Source organism: Sciurus vulgaris, assembly GCF_902686455.1.
Source record: "Sciurus vulgaris genome assembly, chromosome: 1".
In the NCBI taxonomy this organism is placed as follows: Eukaryota; Metazoa; Chordata; class Mammalia; order Rodentia; family Sciuridae; genus Sciurus; species Sciurus vulgaris.
In genome coordinates this window covers 14,711,800-14,733,122 of record NC_136461.1, presented here as the reverse complement: position 1 = coordinate 14,733,122, position 21,323 = coordinate 14,711,800, and the positions used below count along the sequence as shown (strand labels likewise).

The window sequence follows — 21,323 nt, the reverse complement described above, 5'->3', positions numbered from 1 at the left end:
TGACAGAGGTACAGATCCCCGCAAATCAACAACTTCCGAACTCCTCGGACCCTCTTCAGGACATCGCCCTGTGAGGAGGTGAGCTTCCTATCATTAGAGAGATCCAAGGAAGGGCCATACATACTAGTAAAAGGATCGTATCTGGTGGAAGAGGTCCCTCCTGGTTCTGGGGTTCTAGAAACTTCTTAATCTCAAGATAGCCAGACCCAGTAATGCACACCTAATAATTCCAGCTCCTCAGGAAGCTGAGGCAGGAGGATCACAAGTTCAAGACCAGCCTCAGCAACTTAGCAAGACCCTGTCTCAAAATCAAAAATAAAAATGGGCTGGGGATGTAGCTCAGTGGTAGAGCACCTCTGGGTTCAATCCCAGAACTGGGAGAGAAAAAAAAAATAAGGTGTGCCAGATTGGCACTTGATTTTTTTTTTTTTTTTTCTTTTTTCTTTTTTGCAGTGCTGGGGATCGAACCCAGGGCCTTGTGCTTGCAAGGCAAGCTCTCTACCAACTGAGCTATCTCCCCAGCCCAAGGTTGGCACTTGAGTTGCCAGAGCTGCCAGGCCTTTAGACAGAGTGTCCTGCCCAGGAAATAGGAGATCTGGACTAAATCCAAGATTTGTAGAGTTTGGGCAAAACCCTCGTCCAGGTGAACGTGGTACATAGCATCAGAGACACTGCTGTGGCTGAAGAGACACAGCTTGGTGACACATGCATGAGGAAGCGCGGGCACAGGGGGCACAGCAGCCCCATCCCGTGGGCCTTCCTGACTCTTTGGGATCCGAGTGCCAGGCGAGGGCTCGTTCCACTACTGTTGTGATCTGGCGTGACCTCAGCGCCCCGCAGTGACCCCAGCTTCTCCCCCTCGTTCCCTCAAAGGTCTGGTGCTCTGTCCGTACGCCCGAGAGCTCCCACGAAGGCCTCATCACTGACCCCCACAGCCCGTCCCGCTTCAGGGTCATCGGCTCCCTCTCCAATTCCAAAGAGTTCTCAGAACACTTCCACTGCCCAATTGGGTCACCCATGAACCCTCGTCACAAGTGTGAAGTCTGGTAAGGGGCGAAGCACAAAGAGCCAAGACAGAGGAGAGGAAGGGGCCGAGGACGGGCCCCCAGGAGGCTGCCAAGTCCACCCCTCCTTCCAGCCCTTGGCCACCCAGGGCCTCCTTCCCTGACCCGAGGGCTTGCAGGCGGCACTGGGCTGTGACAGAGGGCCTCTGCATACCCTAGAGTTCTCCCCTGTGCAGATCTGTCGTCCTCTGCACAATGCACCAACTTCAGCGGGCATTTGGGTATCGGGCTGGTGGCTCGCCAGCCCTGGGCCCCACACTGACTAGGGTGGAGGGACTCAGCCCTCACCCACATCCAGCACCAGATAGACCACGGTGACCAGTGTCAAATGCTTTAAAGATATATTTTTGGGGAAACTATTTTTTAAACATTGTGGAATACACTGGAATTCTTCAGGGAAAAATGCATTTAAAACACTTTCCCCCGCCCCCCAGGAAAGGATTAGTATATTTATTATGTTGTTTTTCTAAATAACCTGTGGACAAAAGAAGCCCCACGGATCTTCCCCCTCAAGGCTGGGCTGAGGCAGGGACCCCTGCCAGGCCACTCAGCAAATCTCCCAAGTCCAGAGCTGCCTCAGCCCTTGGGGTATATGGCTGTCACCCCGGGTACTGCTGCCACAGACACCTGCAGATGGGAACTGTGGGGGCCAGGCAGAGGGAGCAGCTGGCCAGAGGATCAGCTCATGGCTGGCGCCTCTCAGCTTGCCTGCCCCACCCCCAGAGTCCAAGCATGGAAACCCCAGCAAGGGAGATCCGATCCCCACCGTCACAGCAGGGGACGGTGGCCATGGCACAGTGAAGCCAGGTCCCAGCCCTCCAGCAGTCTGAGGGCACCGAGCGCCTGGACCTGGGACACAGGAGCCCTCCAGCGCCAGATGCCCTCGGCTGCCGGGGTCGTTCTCTTCCGCTCCTCCTCTCTTGGTCACCCCATGGGACCTGTTGCCTTTCTGGAGCACTCCCCCCACCCCAGCCATGTTGGGCTCTGCCTCGCTGGGTCCCTCTTCCCCAGGAGAAGGAGAAAAGAGAAACTGCTCTTGCCTCCTGCAGGGTCCAGATCCTCCCTCCGCTCCGTCCTCTGCCCCAGCCTGGTCTGGTTCCAGACCTGTTCTCTAGTGCCTTATTGGAGGCTGCGGCCCCGAGCCCCACTGGGGAGACAGCCCTGCCCCAGAGGCCCTTGGCCTCCTCAGTGGAGCCCCAAGTGTCCTGACTGGAACCCAAGGCCATAGCCCCACTCCTGGAGCCCCAGGAGCTCTGGCCTGCAGAGGAGTGGCTCTGGACAGAAGTTGGACACCGCTGCGCCTGCCCTAGGCTCCAGCCACGGCACCCCTGTTTGGGATCAGGATGGCACCTGCAGCTGGCCAGGCTCCTCTCCTTCCGGGTGCTGTTAGACAGGAGGCTAAGGGAAAGGTTCCCCAGCCCACTGGCTTGTGGAGTCAAGGGACCAAGAAGGTCGTCCCCTCCTGAGGCCATGCTTCCCCAACAGCGGATACTCCAGCTGCACCAGATAGAGCTCACCGCAGCCTCTCGGCAGCCCCTGTAACGGAGGCGGGCAGCCAGCCACCAGCCAGGCCTTGCCCCACCGCGAGCGCCCCTCAGGCAGGAAGCCAGACTCCTCCCTGTCCGAGAGGCACAGACAGCTCAGCCTTGCCTGTGCGCTCGGGTCAGCAGGAGGCTTGCAGGTGGGCTCCAGACGATGCCCCTTATTCCTCACAAACCAGTTCAAGGCCTGGTAGCTCTTTGGGAGAAAGAAAAGGAGGAACTACGGAAGAAGCTAGAGCCAGCCAGCTGGGAGGTGGGCCTTTCCCATCCGCAGCTCCTGTCTGCGCCTCCCCTCCTCCACCAGGCCTTCCCCACGGAGGGGGCCGTCCTGGAGGGTGTCAGCACCACCAACCAGAAGCAGGTATCTTCGGGCTGGCATCTAGCCAGAGCCAATGTAGATGGCGCCCACTGTCAGGATGGATATGCTGGGGCAGGGGAGAAGCCCAGACCCACACAGAGGCAGTGCCCACCCCCACTGCCCCTTCAGAGTGTCAAGGCCAAGGTGAGATGCGCAGCTGCACTCCAAGACCAAGGGAGCCGTCAGGCTTGCTTCTCTGTGGGTACCTGGGTGTGGGTTTGGAGCTGGGAATCTATTTTTTATATTATGTTTCGTGCTACTGTAGTTTTGGTGTGGCACTATTGTAATTAAAATAAAGTACTTGTATCGAGAGCCAAGTGTCTGAGTGTCCTTCCAGGGTGGTGTGCATCCTTTGGAGCCACAAGAGAGCCCCAGCCAGCTCAGAGCTGCCCACCCTGGCCTCACCAGGAAGAAGCATTGGACCCTGAAGAATGGCCAGAGCTTACTCCTGCCTGTGCCCACCTAGCCAGCGCTGGCTCTTGGGCAGGCTTGTGTGTGCACCCCCTACGGTGAAAATGATGCATGTCACTGCCCAGTGGCCAATGTCGTATTTCCATTATCTTAGAGCAAAAGAGTTTCCAGATCTCAGATGCTTCTCAGGGCAGGCAGGAAATTCAGAGAGGTTCAGAAAACAGCCTAACATTAATGTATGTTCTTCCCTCTTTCTGGAATGTTCTCTGACTTCTCTTGCTGGTAAACTACCCATCCTCCAATGCCCCACTCAGCATCACCTCCTCTAGGAAGCCCTTCCTAACCTCCAAGTCTGCATCAGGGGGCCCCTCGGACTTCCCTCTCATCCCAGAGTGTATTAGTTTGCTGGGGCTGTTGTAATGAAGTACTACAAACACTACAGATCAAGGCATTGTGGGGCTGGTTCCTCCTGAGGGCCACAGAGGAGAACGTGCTGCATCCCTCTCTCCTAGCTGCTGGTGGTCTCTGGCGATCTTCGGTGCTTCTGGGCTTGTAGAAGAATCACCCCATCTCTGCATCACCTTCAGATGGCCTTGTCCCTGCATCCGTCTGTTTTCCAATCCTTTTTTATAACGACATCAGTTATACTGGATCAGGACTCACCTTAATGGTCTCAACCAATTACATCTACAGTGACCTTATTTCCAAATAACCTCATGTCATGAGGTGCTGCAGGTTAGGACTTTGACACATGAATTTGAGGGTAGAGGGACACAATTCAGCTCATAACACAGAGGCCCGGATTATCTAGGCAATGGAGGTACCCACAGCATTTCCACTGCCTGAAGCATAGCAGGTCACAGTGACTGCTGGGTTAATGGCTGGGTAGGTGGAAGACCACTGGATGGACAGATGGCCATAAGTAATGCACCAACACCGGACAGAACCAACTTGGTGGGCTGCAATGATCAGAGAAGACTTCCTGGAGCAGGAAAATTCCAGATGTGCTTTGACTGAATGGCGGGGACTGGGATTCACATCCCATATTGAACATAGTAATGGCTGATGCAAACTCTCCCTTGGGACAAAATCCCTCCTCTTGACTCTGCCTGGCTTATTCTTAGAGTACCTGGAATCGAACCCAGGGGTTCTTTACCAATGAGCTACATCCCCAGCTCTTTTTATTTTTTTATATTTTATGACAGGGTCTCACTGTATTGCTGAGGGCCTCACTAAATTGCTGAGGTCAGCCTCAAACTGTCAATCCTCCTGGTTCAGCCTCCCTAGTCACTTGGATTACAGACGTGGGCCACCAAGTCTGGCTTGATTCTACCTGGCTTTAAAAGGAATAGGTCATTTCTCTTGAACTCAGTTTCTCTAGCTATAAGATGGACAATTCACTCTCTCCTCTGTCCTGAATAACCCTCAAATATGGGGAGACTGAGATGACAGAGACAGTGATGTGCTTTCAGTGATGTGCTCTGAGCACCGACTGTTCACAGTAGGTGTGAACAGGCCTGCCAGGCCCATAAGCCCCAGCATCTCTCCCCTGTGCAGGGGGGAGAGCCCCTCCCCTCCACCGTTGTCCTCAGGAGAGCATCCTGTTTGAAGACTGGGTCCCTCCCTGTCACTGGCCCCCCCACACACACACACTTGCCCCCCGGGACTTGTACCTGCCCCTTGGTCTCTGTTCTGTTCTGTTGGGGCGGTGCTGGGGATCTAACCCAGGCTTCGCTCCCAAGCCTCCACCACTGAGCCACATCCCGGGCCTCCAGCTTCTTTCTGGAACCCAAACAAGCCTAGCCCTTTCCGGCTCAGGCTCTTGGTCCCTTGGGTCCTTTAGGCTGGAAAGTTCTCGCACACGCACACTCCTTGCCAATGAGGATAAATGCGTGGATTCTGTTTGGACCCTCCGCGAACCACGTGCCTCTTCGAGTCCAGTCATGAGCCGCGAGTTTGCCGCGGCCTCTCCTTGAACTCACAGCAAGTTTGTGGGAATTTCTCAGGCCTGCTGCTCAGTGTTGGAGTCACGCGGGGACACTGGGTTGCAGGGCAGGAAGTGGCTGAGCTGGGTTCAGAACCCAGGCCACTCGCAGGGAGCCGCATGGGAAAACGTGAGAAGCTGCTAGAAATAGAGAAGGCCCCAGGGATGCCGCGTGTGCACGTGTATGTGCATGGACGCGCGGGCTGAGGGGCTGGCTGCTGCCCACCCTCCTCCCAAGAAGGGAGACCTAGTTTCTACCCACCCTACCCGCAGCCCTGGCCTGCAGATGCCCTCCCTCCACACAGGCCCTCTCCCAGTGACCGAGGGCGGCTCCTTGCCCGGCCCCGCCCCTCGCCCCGCCCCTCCTCCCAGACCCTCGCCCAATCACGTTCCCATCCCAACCAGGGCTTGAAACCCCAGCCTGGCCCTGCGGACTTCACCCAGCACACGTGCAAACACGTGCAGGATGTAACTTGGGAACAGCTGGAAGATGTAAGCAATCTGTAATAATCGTGTCAGCAAAAGGGCCCCGCAGAGGCGCTCTGAACGAGGGGATTTAGCAAAACTTTAAACTTTTAAAGAATCTGGCCCACTAATGAGCCCAGCCTGAATTGGGGAAGACCTTAGTAGAGAAACCCAAGAAACTTTAGCAAAGACCATCAGAGAAGCCCTGAGCAAATGCACCTGAACACCCCGCCCTCGGAGGCAGGAAAGTCCAGTGTAATCGTCGCTGCCAGCTCTCCCGAAAGTAATCTATAACTCTGAGTAATCAGAGTAATCCCGAAAGTAATCAGCGTACTCTCAAAGTCCCAAGATAATTTTGCATAGAATTTGATAAGCTAATTCACATGAAAGAGAAAATGCACAATCGAGGCAATTAAACAATGAAGGAGCTATATTCCATATGTAAATATTTATAAAGCAGTGGTTAATGAGAGCATGGTGCAGGTGTAGGAACAGATAGCAAACAACTGGAATAGATCAGAAGCCAGAAACAATCCTGCCAATATGCAGGAATTAGCATAAGATAAAGGAAGCACTTCAAATGGCTGGAGAAATGGACCATGTAATAAATGGTGTTGGGGATCCATTTAAGAAAAAGTGAATTCAGGTGGAATTCCCTCCTGCTATGTACATCGGTAAGTTCTCTTATGCATTATAGACCTAAACAGACAAAAATTATAAATGTATTAGATAATATACAACAATGTGTTTATAATGTTGGATTGGCGGAGCCATCTTTCAAAAGACACAAAAAGTAAAACATAAAAGAAAAGACTAACACATTTGGCAATATCAGATTTAATTCTTTTGTAAAATGAGATACAATAGGGCAGGTGATGTAGCTCAGCGGTAGAGCGCCTGCCTAGCAGACGGAAGGTGCTGGGTTCAATCCCCAGAATCACCAAAACAGAAAGGAAAGGAGGGCTGGGGAGATAGCTCAGTCAGTACAGTGCTTGCCTTGCAAACACAAAGCCCTGGGTTCAATCCCCAGCACCGCAAAAAAAAAAAAAAAAAAGGAAAGGAGAAATTCAGAAATAAATGAGAAATAAGAAAAAACTTTCCCCCACCCTCTGACCATCATTTGCAAAGGAAGCCTCAGGATGGCAGCAGAGGGTGACTTGAACTGGGAATTCTACTCACAGAAACGAGACTAGGAGAGGGCAGATCACACCCACCACCGCACCACTGCAAACGGCGAGGTGGATAGGGGTGTGACTCAGTGATAGAGTACTTGCCCACCATGCTGGAGAAATGCTGGCAACCATGACAGTCCTCACTTTGGCAGCTGCTCCTGTGACCAGAGCTGGTCTTTTTTTTTTTTTTTTTTTTTTTGGGGGTGGGTGTGCTGGGGATCGAACCCAGAGCCTTGTGCTTACAAGGCAAGCACTACCAACTGAGCTATCTCTCCAGCCCCCAGAGCTGGTCTTTTTTGTTGCAGCTGCACTGGGAATTGAACCCAGGGACACTCTACCACTAAGACACAACCCCAGGTCTTTTGCCCATTTTTATTATTTATTTTGAGACAGGATCTTTCCAAGTTGCAGAGGCTGACCTCGAACTTGCAATCCTCCCAAGTCTGGGATTATAGGTGTGGCCGCCACAACCGGAAAGAGCTGGTCTTCGTAACTCCCTTCTTCCATTTCCCCAGTTCATAATTCCTTTGCGGTCACCAAAGGCTTTATCTGGTGTAACTCTCTGCCTCGTGGGATGACCCAAATCTTCATTCCTGGAAGGTCTGGGCCATTACGGGCCTGCCTGAATTGGGCTATATTGGTTTTCCATTGACTTTAGTCACAGGACCTGGGAATAAAAGATGCTGTAGCTGGATGCAGTGGCACACACCTGTAATCCTAGTGACTCGGGAGGTGGAAGTAGGAGGATCACAAGTTCAAGGCCAATCTCAGCAATGCAGCAAGATTCGGTCTCAAAATAAAAATATAAAAAGGGCTGAGGATGTAGTTCAGTGGTAAGGTGTCCCGGGTTAAATCCCCAGTACCAAAAAACAAAAGAGATCGAGAGAGATGGAGAGAGAAAGAGAGAGAGAGAGAGAGAGAGACTAAGGAAACCTCTGTATTCTAGAAGTACTCTTCTCACCTCCACCGTGCGGTAAAAATACAGTTTCAACTTGGTCATCATAACCATAACCCAGTCAGCCCAGTACCCTCCTTTGCCTGTTAAGTGGGAGGCAATCAGAACCTAAAGTGCTGAGTGGTGGGTGGTGGGTGGCGGCCTCAGTTTCCAGTATGATCATTGCTTTGGTGGCCTGGAGTTAGGGCTTCTGGGCCAGCCCCACCTGAGGACACAAGAACTGGAAACAGTTTTGCTAATGGATTGGAAGGCTGAGGTTAAGAGTGAGTAGTCACTCCTGTTTCTACCTGTGAAATATGGAGTATTTCCACCTGTCTTCTAGTCCCGTGATTCTTGTAGGACACTGGCATAGAGGACACTGCCCCAGCCCTGCAAGCTATTGCCACCAAGGTGGCACTGCCATTGAGTTTTAAATGCCATTCATTTGTTACTCCAGCAAGCCAGCTGCATCAGGGCAAGGGGAACTCCCAGTACACAGCCAGCATGGGCCAGGGAAAGTGTTCCTGTCGGAGGAAGGGACTGGCTGCAAATTAATTGCTAAGAAAGTTATTTAATAGAAAGAAACACAGGAGACAATTATCTTTTGAATCAGGGGACGTGACGGATTGAGCCATGCTAAGATCCGGCTCTGACAAAGATGGAAGAGCCCACCTGTCCTTTATTTATAGCTGTACAGGTAAAAGGGGAACGGGGAGGAGCTTCTTCCATGAGAAGAAAAAGGATGGGGTGGAGTTAAGGAAGCCATTTCGTTCTGGTGGGTCACGTGGCACATCTAGGACATGGAAGTTCCTGTGGTGGGCCACTCTGCACGGGACCATGTACTTCAGGCTATCTGAAACAAGCTCTCATGACCGTCAGTTCCGGAGAGCCAGATTTCCACGTTGATGGCTCACCAAGCCCGGTTTTATGTGCTGGTCATGGATGGCGCCCCTCGGGGAACATGGGGAGGCCAGTGAACTGCATGAGCACAGGCCATTGCCACGTCCCATTTGCTGTGCGGTGAGTTGCTTGACCAGCAGTAACTCTATTAAGTCCATCAATGTTGTATCGATCAACTTTTCATCACTATAACAAAACACCTGCCATGGCTACTTAGGAAGAAGAGGCTTGTTTAGTTCACAGTTTTGAGGGCATGGCGTTGGCATCAGCTGGGTTCTGGTGAGGGCCCTCTCTGCTGTGTCACATCATGGCAGAGCACGAGTTAATTGCAGAGTTTACATCACCAAACAGGAAATCAGAGAGAGACAGACTAGGGTCTCTTCCAAGGGCATGCCCACAATGACCCAGGGACTTCCCTCTAGAAAGGTTCCACAGTACTTTCCAAGACTGTCACACTGGGGATGAAGACTTTCATCACAGCAGACCCTTGGAGGACACTTAAACTACACCTAAACCATAGCAGATTCTTGAGTTTTGTCCACATCCTGCATGGGTGAGGAAAGGGTTCCTGTCGGAGGGATGGGCTGGCTATAAATTAATCGCTAAGAAACTTATTTCATAGAAAAAACCACAGGAGACAATTATCTCTTCTAAATCAGGAGGCACGACAGATTGAGCCATGCTAATCTGGTTCTAATAATATAGAAGAGCCCACCTGTCCTTTATTTATAGTTGTACAGGTAAAAGGGGGACCAGGAGGAGCTGCTTCTCTGAGAAACAGGATGGGGTGGAGTTAAGGAAGCCATTTGCTTCAGTGGGTCACGTGACACATCCAGGACACAAATTCCAGCAGTGAGCCACTCGACACAGGAACCACATACTTCAGGCCATCTGAAACAATTTCTCATGATTGCCAGTTCCCCAAAGCCAGATTTCCACAGCGGATGGCTCGACCAAGCCTGATTTTGCTAGTCATAGACGGCTTCCACAGCAGATGGTAATTTTGATCAAAATGTTATGTGCAGAAATGGCATGTTCCATGACAGATTCACAGCAAGTGTCTATTCCAGTAAAAACAATCTACTGCCCCTTTCACGATGGAAGAGACCAATGTAATCAACCTGCCTCCAGACAGCTCACTGATCTCTCCAGGGGATGGTGTCAGATAGGAGACTTTGTGTTGGTCTCTACTGCTAGTGGGCCGGGCCCTCGGGTGCTGGCCTCCAGGTAGACCTTCTGAGTGAACGTCCACATTGCTGAGCCCGTGCTCCGTGGACACTGTTCATGAGCCCATTGGGCAATGACCTGAGGGGCTAGGGCAAGAGGCTGCCTGGAACCCACATGAGTATGAAGATCCTCCTCTGTTGAGGTCATCCTCTGGCCAGCTTTCACATGGGATGCAAATACCTCCACACTCTGGCCCATTCACAGAGGGCTTAGAACCTCTTCTCTAGATCTCCTTGTCACCACTTTCTCAATCATGTGTTCTCTGAGTCCTTTACCTTCCAGCCAACCACTGGGCAGCTCATGAATCCATATAGACTCCTACCTCTGGTCATTTCACCTTCAGAGCAAAATGGACCATCAAGTGCACTGCTTCAAATCCACTGGGAGGGGGGCCCTTCACCACTGTCCTTCAGGGATGTCCCAGAAAGGGACTATAGTGTAATAGATGTCCACTTGTACGGAACCATCTATAAACCAGACCTGAGTCTTACGTTCCTTGGTCAAATGGTCCCAGGAACTTGGGAGATCCTAAGTGGGGTCTGGAGAGAGAAGGTGATGAAGCAGGAGTGAGGGCTGTGGGTACCTGAGCTACTTTCTCATGCAATCTACTGTGCCTTCAGGGCTTCCTTAGGTCCACCTTGGCTATGCCACTTCCATTTGAAGAGTGCTCTTGGCTTGGTAGAGTGCAAGTCGCATGGTAACGTGATGACCCATGGTCAAGCACCCAGTGGTAAAACGAAAGCTGCTTCTTGAAAGGAGAGTAGTCGCTGCGCACAGTGGGACACACCTGTAAGCCCAGCAGCTCAGGAGGCTGACCAGGAGGATACAAGTTCAAGACCAGCCTCAGCATCTTAAAGAGGCCCTGAGCAACTTAGCTTAATTTTTATCTTAAAATATAAAAAGGGGCTGAGGATGTAGCTCAGTGGCTAAACTCCCCTGGGTTGAATCCCTAGTACCAAAAAAAAAAAAAAGGGAGAGTAGTTACCCACAGAGGATGGTGGACTTTGCTCTCAGAGCCTAAGCGCCTGTCTGTGGTTCACCTGGAGGAGCCTACCTCTATCTGCCAGTGCCACTCCAAGTGGGTTGCTGGATCATCGGGTCCAAGTGGCCAGGTAGCGTGCAGTGCCTGGACCTGCTTCAGAGCCCTCTCTTGCTCTAGGCCTTACTCAGAACTAGCAGTTTTCAGCAGGGCCTGGTGATCCCAGTGACTCAGGAGGCTGAGGCAGGAAGATCACAAGTTCAGGGCCAGACTCAGCAATTTAGCAAAACCCTGTCTCAATATAAGAAATAAAAAGACTGCCCCTGAGTTCCATCCCTGCCACCAAAATCACAAAACAAAAACAAAAAACAAAAGCCTAGCAGTTCGGATCACCCAGTAAGTGGGCCAGAGCACCACAGCCCAATGAAGAATATGTTACCTTTCAAATCCAAGGGACCCACTGGGCCCTGTGCTGCTCTCCTGGATGTAGAGGGTGCCACAACTTATCCTTCACTTTAGAAAGGTATCTCAGCATGCCCCGCACGGCTGCACCCTTAGAAATTCCACTGAGGCAGAAGGCTCTGAATTCCAGCTGGGTTTATTTTCCGCCCTCTGACATGCACATGGATCACCAAGTCAGCTAGTCGCTTCTGCAGCATAATGGCATCCATGTGATGGCCCAATGTAGTGTCTTGTGGAAGAAGAAGGTCATCAAGACCTCTGTGAACTAAAGTGGGACATGGGGCTACAGAGTTGATATACTCCTGAGGCAGGACAGTGCAGGTGCGTTGCTGGCCTTTCCAGATCTAAGAACACCACGTTTGAGGGCCATGATGGACAGGGAAGGGGAGGAAAGGCCAGATCCAGATCAGTAGGGATTAAGGGTTAGAGTGTGTCACCTGATTGTGTGGAATAGAGGTCAAATGGTGGCTTAGGATGGGTGTGAGTGTGTCACAGCATGGTTTGGGACCATGGTACCAGGTACTGGAGGAAGTGCCAATTTGCTTGAGTAATGAGACGGTATCTAACGCTGATAATCCACTGTCACAGACCAAATAGTCAGATCGAATGGGATGTGGTGGGAATCTCCACTCCTGTGTCTTCCAAGTCCCTGGAGTGGCACTAATCCCTGAAATCCCTCTGGACATGCAGAGTACTTTTGGTTTACGAACTTTTTTTGGTAGGAGTGCTGGGGATGAACCCAGGGCCTGTGCTTGACAGGCAAGCTCTCTAGGAACTGAGCTATATCCCCAGCCCTGGTTTATGCATGTTTAAGATAGAGGCGTTCTAGTGGCGTCCATTGGGCCTTTCCCACCAAATGGAAGGGAGTGGCCTTTCTATATCACAAGTCAGAAAACCATGGCAGGGACTGTGTCAGTGGCTGAGCACATCCCTTCCGCCATGCATTCCAGGACTGGGGAAATCACCACAGGATGGATCTGAGCACCCACTGGGTTGCCATGAGCGAATGGAGCCCCGACTCCCTCGTCACCTGACCTCCAGGAGCCCTTCCTTGGATGGTGGAGCACCATGGCAGGATCTCCTGTCAGTCAGAGCTAGCTTCCAGCGATCCCTGGCAAGTCTAATCATTTCCTGCCCCCCGCTCCCCATACACAGTCATAGGTCCCTTGGGGGAAACTGAAAGAAAGATGAACAGTATAAATGCCAGGCCACGTAGCAGCGTCCTTCCCCAGGGGGACCTACCCTCCCCTTCATGCAGGGGCTGCTGGGTCTCTAAGTCTGTAAACTGGCTCGACTGGGAACTGACTCAGAGGCCATGTTCTCTGTTTTGGTGGTTCAAGTAAGACCTCTGTTCACTGGGTCTAGAAGTCTCCCGCATATAGATCAAGTAAGAATTTAGCCAGCTGCCCTCTGATTTTGTCCCTGGGGAGGCTGCAGTCAGCTGGCCAGTGCCGGGTCTCTGATGTCAAACCATTCTGATCTCTGCTGTCTGCTACAGTAACCGTGTGTCCTTGTCTTTGGAAAGTCAAGTGCTACTACCTGACTTAGGCTAGCCCATGATTCCACAATCATATTGGACTTAGGGATCTCAGCTCAGTGGGAAATACGGGAATTCCCACTGTAAATTCTGAACTAAGGAGAAGAGCACAGAGCTCCTGGATGACGCTCGTGGTCCTCTCACAAATGTGTTCACCCCAGGGCTGGAAGATATGTTCTCCGACCCTCCGGGTGGGTAAGCCAGGCTTCCATGACCAAGCCACTGTGCTCTTCCAACACTCAGCCTTTGGGTCCCTTCCTCTGCTGTATTCCCAGCACCAGACAAAAAGTTTGTTTTTGTTTTGAGTTGGGCATGGTTGGAACACACCTGTCATCCCAGCTACTCAGGAGGCCAAGGAAGAAGGATCACAAGTTCAAGATCAGTTTAGGCAACTTAGGGAGACCCTGTCTCAAAATAAAATTTAAAAGAAAAAGGGGGCTAGGGATATAACTTAGCGGTAGAATGATTGCCTAGTATGCACAAGGCTGTGGTTCAATAATAATGAATTTAAACTTGTCTTTTTTGTTTGCTTTATTTTAGCCATTTCTAGAAATCATTGTTTTGGTAGATTCAAGGGCCTGTTGGCTATCATTCTTTCACCCAAGGAACTTCCTTTATGATTTCATATGGGGGGCTGGGGTTGTGGCTCAGTGGGAGAGCGCTTGTCTGGCACGTGTGAGGCCTGGGTTCGATCCTCAGCACCACATAAAGATAAATAAATAAAACAAAGGTATTGTGTCCATCTGGAGTGGGTAACGGACCTAGGCCTGGAAATAAAGTAAACTAAGGACACAGTCTGTAAGAATGAGTACCCAAGGGCTGGGGATGCAGCTCAGTTGGTAGAGTGTTTGCCTGGCCAGCACAAGGCCCTGGGCAGGCAAGGAAAGGGAGAGTTCCCTTCCCTGTTCCCACCAGGGCTGAGGATGCAGCTCAGTTGGTAGAGTGCTTGCCTTGCAAGCACAAGGCCCTGGGTTCACTCCCCAGCCCCACCAAAAAATAAAATAAAATAAATTACAAATCCCCTTCTCCCACCAGCTGGTTTGGGGGAACCTAATTAGCTCCATTCACTCCAATCCTTTGGACCCTGTGTAAAAGCCCCTGTGAAGGCTGGGGCCCAAGTTTAAGCTCATTATCATTGAACCACACACAGCCTTGTGCATACTAGGCAATCATTCTACTGCTGAGCTATATCCCTAGACCTTTTTTTCTTTTAAATTTTATTTTGAGACAGGGTCTCCCTAAGTTGCCTAAACTGATCTTGAACTTATTTGTTATATCTGCAATCCCATAGTGCTTGGGACTCGAACCCGGGCCTTGCACCTGCGAGGCAGGGTCTCTACATCTGTAGATGTAGATGTAGTGCATCTGAAGATGCACTATATCTTCAGCACGATCTTGAACTTGTGATCCTTCTTCCTCAGCCTCCTGAGTAGCTGGGGATTTACCCAAGGCCAGGCAGGAGGAACCGTCTCCCTTACTGCACTCTGTGGACACACTTCCCACTTGCTTACATGCAATCATATGCAGGTGTATAGGTGGTTTTTTTTTTTTTTTTTTTTTTTGAAAACTTGTGCACAATTATGTATCGTTTTAGACTAGAAAATATGTGACACTAGGTAGCCTAGAAATGTTGTGAAAAACTGGTCAGGGACACTCAGAATCTGGAGTGCTGATCCCTGGACCTGCCTGCATTAAATACAGTTTGGTTTCTCCCGCTCTTGAATGCTGTTTGCAGCTCTTGCCTGATTCCCATAACACATCTACAACTAAAACAAAATTTTGAAAAAGATTTCATATAACACAGGTTCGCTAGTAATGAATTCTCTCAGGTTTTATTGATCTGAAGAAGTCTTTATTTGGTCACTTTTTTTTTTTTTTTTTTTTTTTTTTTTGGTACCGGGGATTGAACTCAGGGGCACTCAACCACTGAGCCACATTCCCAGCCCTATTTTGCATTTTATTTAGCAACAGGGTCTCACTGAGTTACTTAGCACCTCACTTTTGCTGAGGCTGGCTTTGAACTCTGGATCCTCCTGCCTCAGCCTCCCACGCCCCTGGAATTAAAGTGCAAGGTGCCCACAAAATTGACTTTTTTGTACGTACAGTTTAATGAGTTTTGAGACACGTATAGAATCACATAACAACAATCAGGATACAGAAAAATTGTGCTTTCATTTTTTAAAAGTCTTATTTTAAATTAACTATATTGTGCACGTACAAATGTGTAACAATGAATTCCTCTATTATAAATAATTATAACGCACCAATAAACAAAATTTAAAAAATAAAATAATTATAGACTCACAGGAAGTTGCAAAAAATAGCATAAAGACTCCTATGTACACTTCGTCTGACATAAATGTCATACTGTGTCAAAACCCGATATCATCGCTGTCTGAAGCAGTAGACAGACATTATTCAGATGTCACTAGTTTTTGTGTGCATTCTTTTTTAATAGCCTTGTAGTAAGGTTTTTGCAAAGTACCAGGGATTGAACCCAGGAGCACTTAACCCTGAGCCAACCCCCCTCTCTTTTTTATTTTTTATTTTGAGACACGGTCTTGCTAAGTTGCTTAGGGCCTCACTAAGTTTCTGAGGCTGACTTTGAACTTGTGATCCTCCTGCCTCAGCCTCCCTTGCCACTGGTATTGCAGGCATTTGCCACAATGCCTGGCAACATAGGCATTAGTTTTTTTTGTTTGTTTGTTTTTTGTTTTTGTGCCGGAGATTGGATTGAATCCGGGGGCAATTAGCCACTGAGTCACATCATCAGACCTTTTTTGTATTTTTTTGTATTTTATTTAGAGACAGGGTCTCATTGATTTGCACAGGGCCTCGCTAAGTTGCCGAGGCTGGTTTTGAACTCACGATTCTCCTGTCTGAGCCTCCTGAACTGCTGGGATTGCAGTGTGCCTGGTTGTGGGTTCGTTTTTGTGTGAATGTGCGGGTGTGTATGTGGAGGTCTGTGCAATATTAAACCATGAATAGATTCATGTTACCAGTATCACTTTTGAAAGATACTTTTGTTGCATATAGAATTCTGTGGTTGACAGGTTTTCTTAATTTTCTTCCTTTCCTTTCTTTTTTTTTTTTCTTTGCGGTGCTGGGGATCGAACCCAGGGCCTTGTGCTTGGAGGCGAGCACTCCAGCAACTGAGTTATCTCCCCAGCCCCCTCCTTTTTATCATTATTTTTATTTTGGATACTGGAGATGATGAACCCAGGTGTACTCTACCACTGAGCTGCATCCCCAACCTTATGATTTTTTTATTTTTATTTTTTAAAATATTTTTAGTTGTAGATGGACACAGTACCTTTATTTTGTTTATTCATTTGTATGTGGTGCTGAGAATTGAACCCAGTGCCTCACACATGCCAGGCAAGCGCTCTACCACTGAGCTACATCCCCAGCTCCAGCATTTTTTTTATTTTGAGACAGAGCCTGGCTAAGTTGCTGAGGCTGGCCTTGAACTTGTGATCCTCCTGCCTCAGCCTCCCGAGTCTCTGGGATTACCGGTGTGCATCATCACACCCAACTAGGGTTGTCAGTTTCTTTGGCACTTTAAAGATGTCCATTCTTCATTGTCTTCTACTTACATAGAGTCTTTTAAGAAGTCAGGTATAAGTCCTGTCTTTATTGTTCTGTATATAATAATGTGCCTTTTTCTCCTTTAGCTGTTGTGATGGTTGATTTTATGTATCCACCTGATTGGGCCATGGCATGCTGATATTTGGTTAAACATTATTCTGTATGTATCCATGAGGGTGTTTTTGGATGAGGTGAATGTTTAAGTCAGCAGACTGAGTAAAGCAAATGGCCTGCCTTAATGTGGGTGGGCCTCATCTAATCAGTTGAAGACCTAACAGAAATAGCACAGAAGGGCTGACCATTCCCTGAGACAGGGAGAATTCTTCCTACCTGACTGCCTTCAAAATGGGACATCAGGTTTATTTTGTTTTTGCTTTGTTTTTGTCATTGGGATTGAACTCAGGAACATTTAACCACTGAGCCACATCCCCAATCCTTTTTATGTTTTATTTTGAGACAGGGTCTCACTACGTTGCTTAGGGCCTCAATAAATTGCCAAGGCTGGCATTGAACTTGCAATCCTCCTGCCTCAACTTCCTAAATTGCCATGATTACAGTCGTGGGTCATAGTGCCCAGTCAGGCTGTTCTTAGCATCCTCCTGAGTCAATCCCCCAAGTGGCTGGAACTACAGGCACATGTCACCAAGCCCCACTCATTTAAATTTCCTGAGTCTGTTTCTGCACCTGTAAGATGGAGTTAATAATGGCTATGTCATAGCTCACCTGAGGTACAGGTTATAAAGGGGTTTTTTTGGGCATGGTGGCTCAGGTCTGTAATCCCAGTAACTCGGGAGGCTAAGGCAGAAGGAACACATGTTCAAGGCCAGCCTGAGCAATTTATAGAGACCCTGACTCAAAATAAAAAAGAGGGGGGTGCTGGGGATATAGGTCAGTGGTAGAGCACCCCTGGACTCATTCCCCACACAAATAATTAAGAGTACTTTGTGGCATATAGGTCACAATAAATATTAGCTTTTGCCTTTGCTTTATTAATCCATTCATTCATTCAACAAATAATGAGACGCTCCCTGTCTAGGAATTGTGCTTGGTGCTGGGGATACAGCATTGGGTGAGATAGGGTTCTTGTCAGCTATCAATAAAGGCAGTCACTGCACAACTAATTGCTTTCCAAGAGGACTCTGAAGCCAGCATTGCAGAGAAATATAAAAGTGCTTTCTTGAGCTGGGGCTGGAGCTGGGGCAGAGCACCTGCCTAGCAAGGGTCAGGCCCCAGGTTCAACGTGGTACATCTCTGAGGCAGTCATTTTTTGATACCAGGGATTGAACTCAGGGCACCGGACCACACCCCCAGCCCTGTTTTGTGTTTTATTTAGAGACAGGGTCTCACCAAGTTGCTTAGCGCCTCGCCCTTGCTGAGGCTGGCTTTGAACTCTGCCTCAGCCTCCGGAGCCGCTGGGATGACAGGCCTGCGCCACGGCTCCCGGCTTGAGGCGGGCATCTTCCAGCTGAGACTTTTCAGCTGACATGTAATGAGTGGGACTTTGCCAGGCCCAGGGCAGGAGATTTGTTGGGCGTAGGGAACAGTACGTGTAAAAGCTGACTGGGGACATGGCTCGGACAGACGCCAGCAACTGGGAGAACATGAGGCTGGAAATCAGCGGGAGACAAAGGATGGAGGCAGGGAGAGAGAGGTGGTGGCTGTTGGCTGTGTCCTTCAGCCATCAGGAGGATGGACTTCATCCTCAGAACTGTGGCCCCATGGGAGAGGATAAGGAGGGAGGGGAGAGAATAACACAGTCCATTGGGGGATTTTTAAAGCTGACTGGCTATGCAGAGAACAGATGGGTGGAGGGCTGGAGTGGAGGCAGGGAGGCCAGTCAGGAAGCTGAGGAAAAAGGGGAGTGTGGCACCTTCAGGACAGCAAGGGGCCTAAATCTGGATCTAGGCACCATTTCTATTTCCTTCCAGAGAACCAGAGTAAACACCTGGTTCCAAAGAGGGCGCCCAGTTCTGATGCAGTTTTAAGATCTTGCCACTAGGAGGCGCAAAAACCCAAAGAGACGCTTGGAATCAACCCCGAGTCCTCCTTGTGGGGACTGAGGCTGGGGAGGACAGCCAGAGAGGGTTCCCTTCCCTCTCTCTCCCAGTTAGATGGCTGACCCCAGAAAGCAGGGAGGAAACTGGAAGGAATCCTGGACTTTGTGTCTGAAAATGTGAGTTCAAGCCCTTCGTCCACAGCTTCCTCTCTTGGGCAAATTATTTTACCTCTCTGGGCCCCCAACATCTGCAAGAATGCAGCTAACTATCCCTGGCCCAGACCCCTCCGTGGCACTCGATTTAAGGAGAAGTCCTGAACAGAGAATGCTCAGGACTTGGTGTTTGAGGGTCCTGAGTTTAATTTCCCCCTTCAACCCTATACTGACTCTATAACAGATCAAATGAGATCACCTCTTAATAAGCAGTTTCCATCTCCGGTAGATGGGATTCTTTTTTTTTTTTTTTTTTTTTTTGGTACCAGGGATTGAACCCAGGGGTGCTTTACCACTGAACTACATCCCCAGTTCTTTTTTTGTATTTTATTTAGAGACAGTGCCTCCCTAAGTTGCTGAGGCTGGCTTTGAACTCCTGATCCTCCTGCCTCAGCCTCCAGAGCTGCTGGGATTACAGGCGTGCATCCCTGGCTTAAGTGAGAATTTTAACATATCCCTTGCACGGGTGCAAATTTTAAATGAGATACTGTCTGCACATACTTAATGCAGGTGCTGGCACATAATAATTGTTCCATACATGTGTATTTTTATAGAAATTTAACTCACATTCATTAAGTACTTAAAGAATTTCTAGGACTTGGCCTCTGTGAGTAATTCTGTTGGGACTTGCAAGAAGAATCCTTCTTTTCTGAGCCTCAGTTTCTCCAACAGAGATGGAATTGGACACTCAGTAGGAGCCTATCCTGCCCTATGTTCCAGGCTGCTGCTTCTCCCTCCTTCCTTCTCTTGCTTTTTTTTTTTTTTTTTTTTCCATTTCTCCATCATTTATTCATTCCTTCAACAATTATTTATTGACAATCTACTATATTCCAGGTGCAGGAACCAAAACAGACCCACATTAAACCTGGTGGACATCGCTGGCAGCCAGTCCACTGGAAGAACATTTGTTCAAAAACCTTTGTTCTCTCTTCCAGCAATCAATCCTTGCAAGTTATTTCGTGTTTAGAATAGGAAAAAAAAATTGTGCCAAGAGTTTATTTCCGTGCATCTCTGTGTGGCTATGTACACACACAGGAGCGCACAGACTCATTTATATATAACATTTGCAGCGACGTTGTCATGGGAACCATTTTTTTTTTGGTGTCTCTGGGCACGAGGGCTGCCTGCGAGTAGAGGAGCTTCTGGAACACCCCCTGCATGCACTTTTGTGTGGTGTGAGATCCTGCTGGGAGAGCGGCCTCCGGAGCCAGTGTGGGCCCCTTTGATCATCACTGCCTGTCCTCCTCATTGATCTCGTCCATATGAGTGAATCAGACCAGGGACCCGAGTGTCTACCTCAGGGACTAGCGGTCAAGGTCCTCCGGGACATTTGCTGTGCATAGGTTAGAGTATGAGTTTTTTTGTGTGTTTTGAAACCCCCAATTTGAGAATGTTGAAGGATTTGGGAAAGACTTGGATGGAAAGACAAAAAGCAGCCAGGGAGTGTATTTTCAGAAACGACAGCTGCAGCAGCCACTTTTGAACTCGGTGGGCAGTGCCAGAGTGGTGAAGGGGCACAGTGCCAGCCAGCAGGCGGGCAGGAACCATTCTCCCCTGAGTCTCCGCCCCAGGGTCTGGCTCCTTCGGGGGGCTCTGCACTTGTTATCCCCTGGAATCCTCAAGTCGACCCTGTGAGATGATATTGTCATTCTTAGTGGGAAGCTGGCATCTGGAGGAGCCAGGAAGTGGCCAAACAGACTCAGCCCAGGTTGGGTCTGGCTCCACAGTCCAGTGTCCTGGGCCATTTTCTGTTGCAATAACTGAATGTCACAGACTGGGTGATTTATAAGGAAAATAAATTTATTTCTTATAGATCCAGAGGCTGGGAAGTCCAAGAGCCTGGTACCAACTGGCATCTGGTGAGGCTTCCTGCTGCATGACAACATGGTGGAAGGTGTCCCACCATGAGACAGCCAGCATGCTAGCTCCGGTCTCTTGTCCTCTTTTTATAAAGCCACCTCTGCCGTCATTGGAGCCTCACCCTCATGACCTCATCTAACCCTAATTACTTACAAGGTCCCCACCTCTAAATGACATTATCAGGATTTCTGGAGATCAAGTTTCCAGAACAATGGAGACTTATTTATGCCATGGTACCCAGCACCCAGTACCCTGGGCCACTTTCTGCAACGGGGTTTCCCCTCACCTCCAGGCCAGAAGTGGAGTGAGGGCCCGCATGGAATGGCAGTCCAGAGATTCGAGTCCTTGCAGACCTCAAGTCACTGTGGCAGGTCCAGTCACGGGGCGGCTACGAGGCTGACCACACCAGGTCTAGGCAAGAGACTTGTCCAATAAAAGAGCTGGCTCGCGTTTTCGTTTCACGAGCGCTTACTACCTACCAGGCACTCTTATGTATTTGGGTGCTGGGGATGGAACTCAGGGCCTCGTGGAGTCTGAGTACACCCCCTACCACTGACCTTCACCCCCAGCCGGTGCTTTTGCTTTATAAAGTCTTAGGAGGCCGAGGCTAGTACCGTCATTACCACACTGCA

At 49.6% G+C, this 21,323-nt stretch overlaps 1 protein-coding gene across 2 annotated transcripts in view; it reads left to right on the top strand.

The window, feature by feature from the left end:
- Nucleotides 1-3,275, top strand: part of ECE1 (endothelin converting enzyme 1) — a 93,361-nt gene extending 90,086 nt beyond the window's left edge. For both annotated transcript variants that reach the window (XM_079104667.1, XM_079104666.1), the window contains exon 19: nt 874-3,275. In XM_079104667.1, coding sequence (XP_078960793.1) covers nt 874-1,050 — 177 coding nt within the window. In that variant the 3' untranslated portion in view covers nt 1,051-3,275. The remainder of the gene's footprint in view (nt 1-873) is intronic.
- Nucleotides 3,276-21,323: the final 18,048 nt, after the last annotated feature.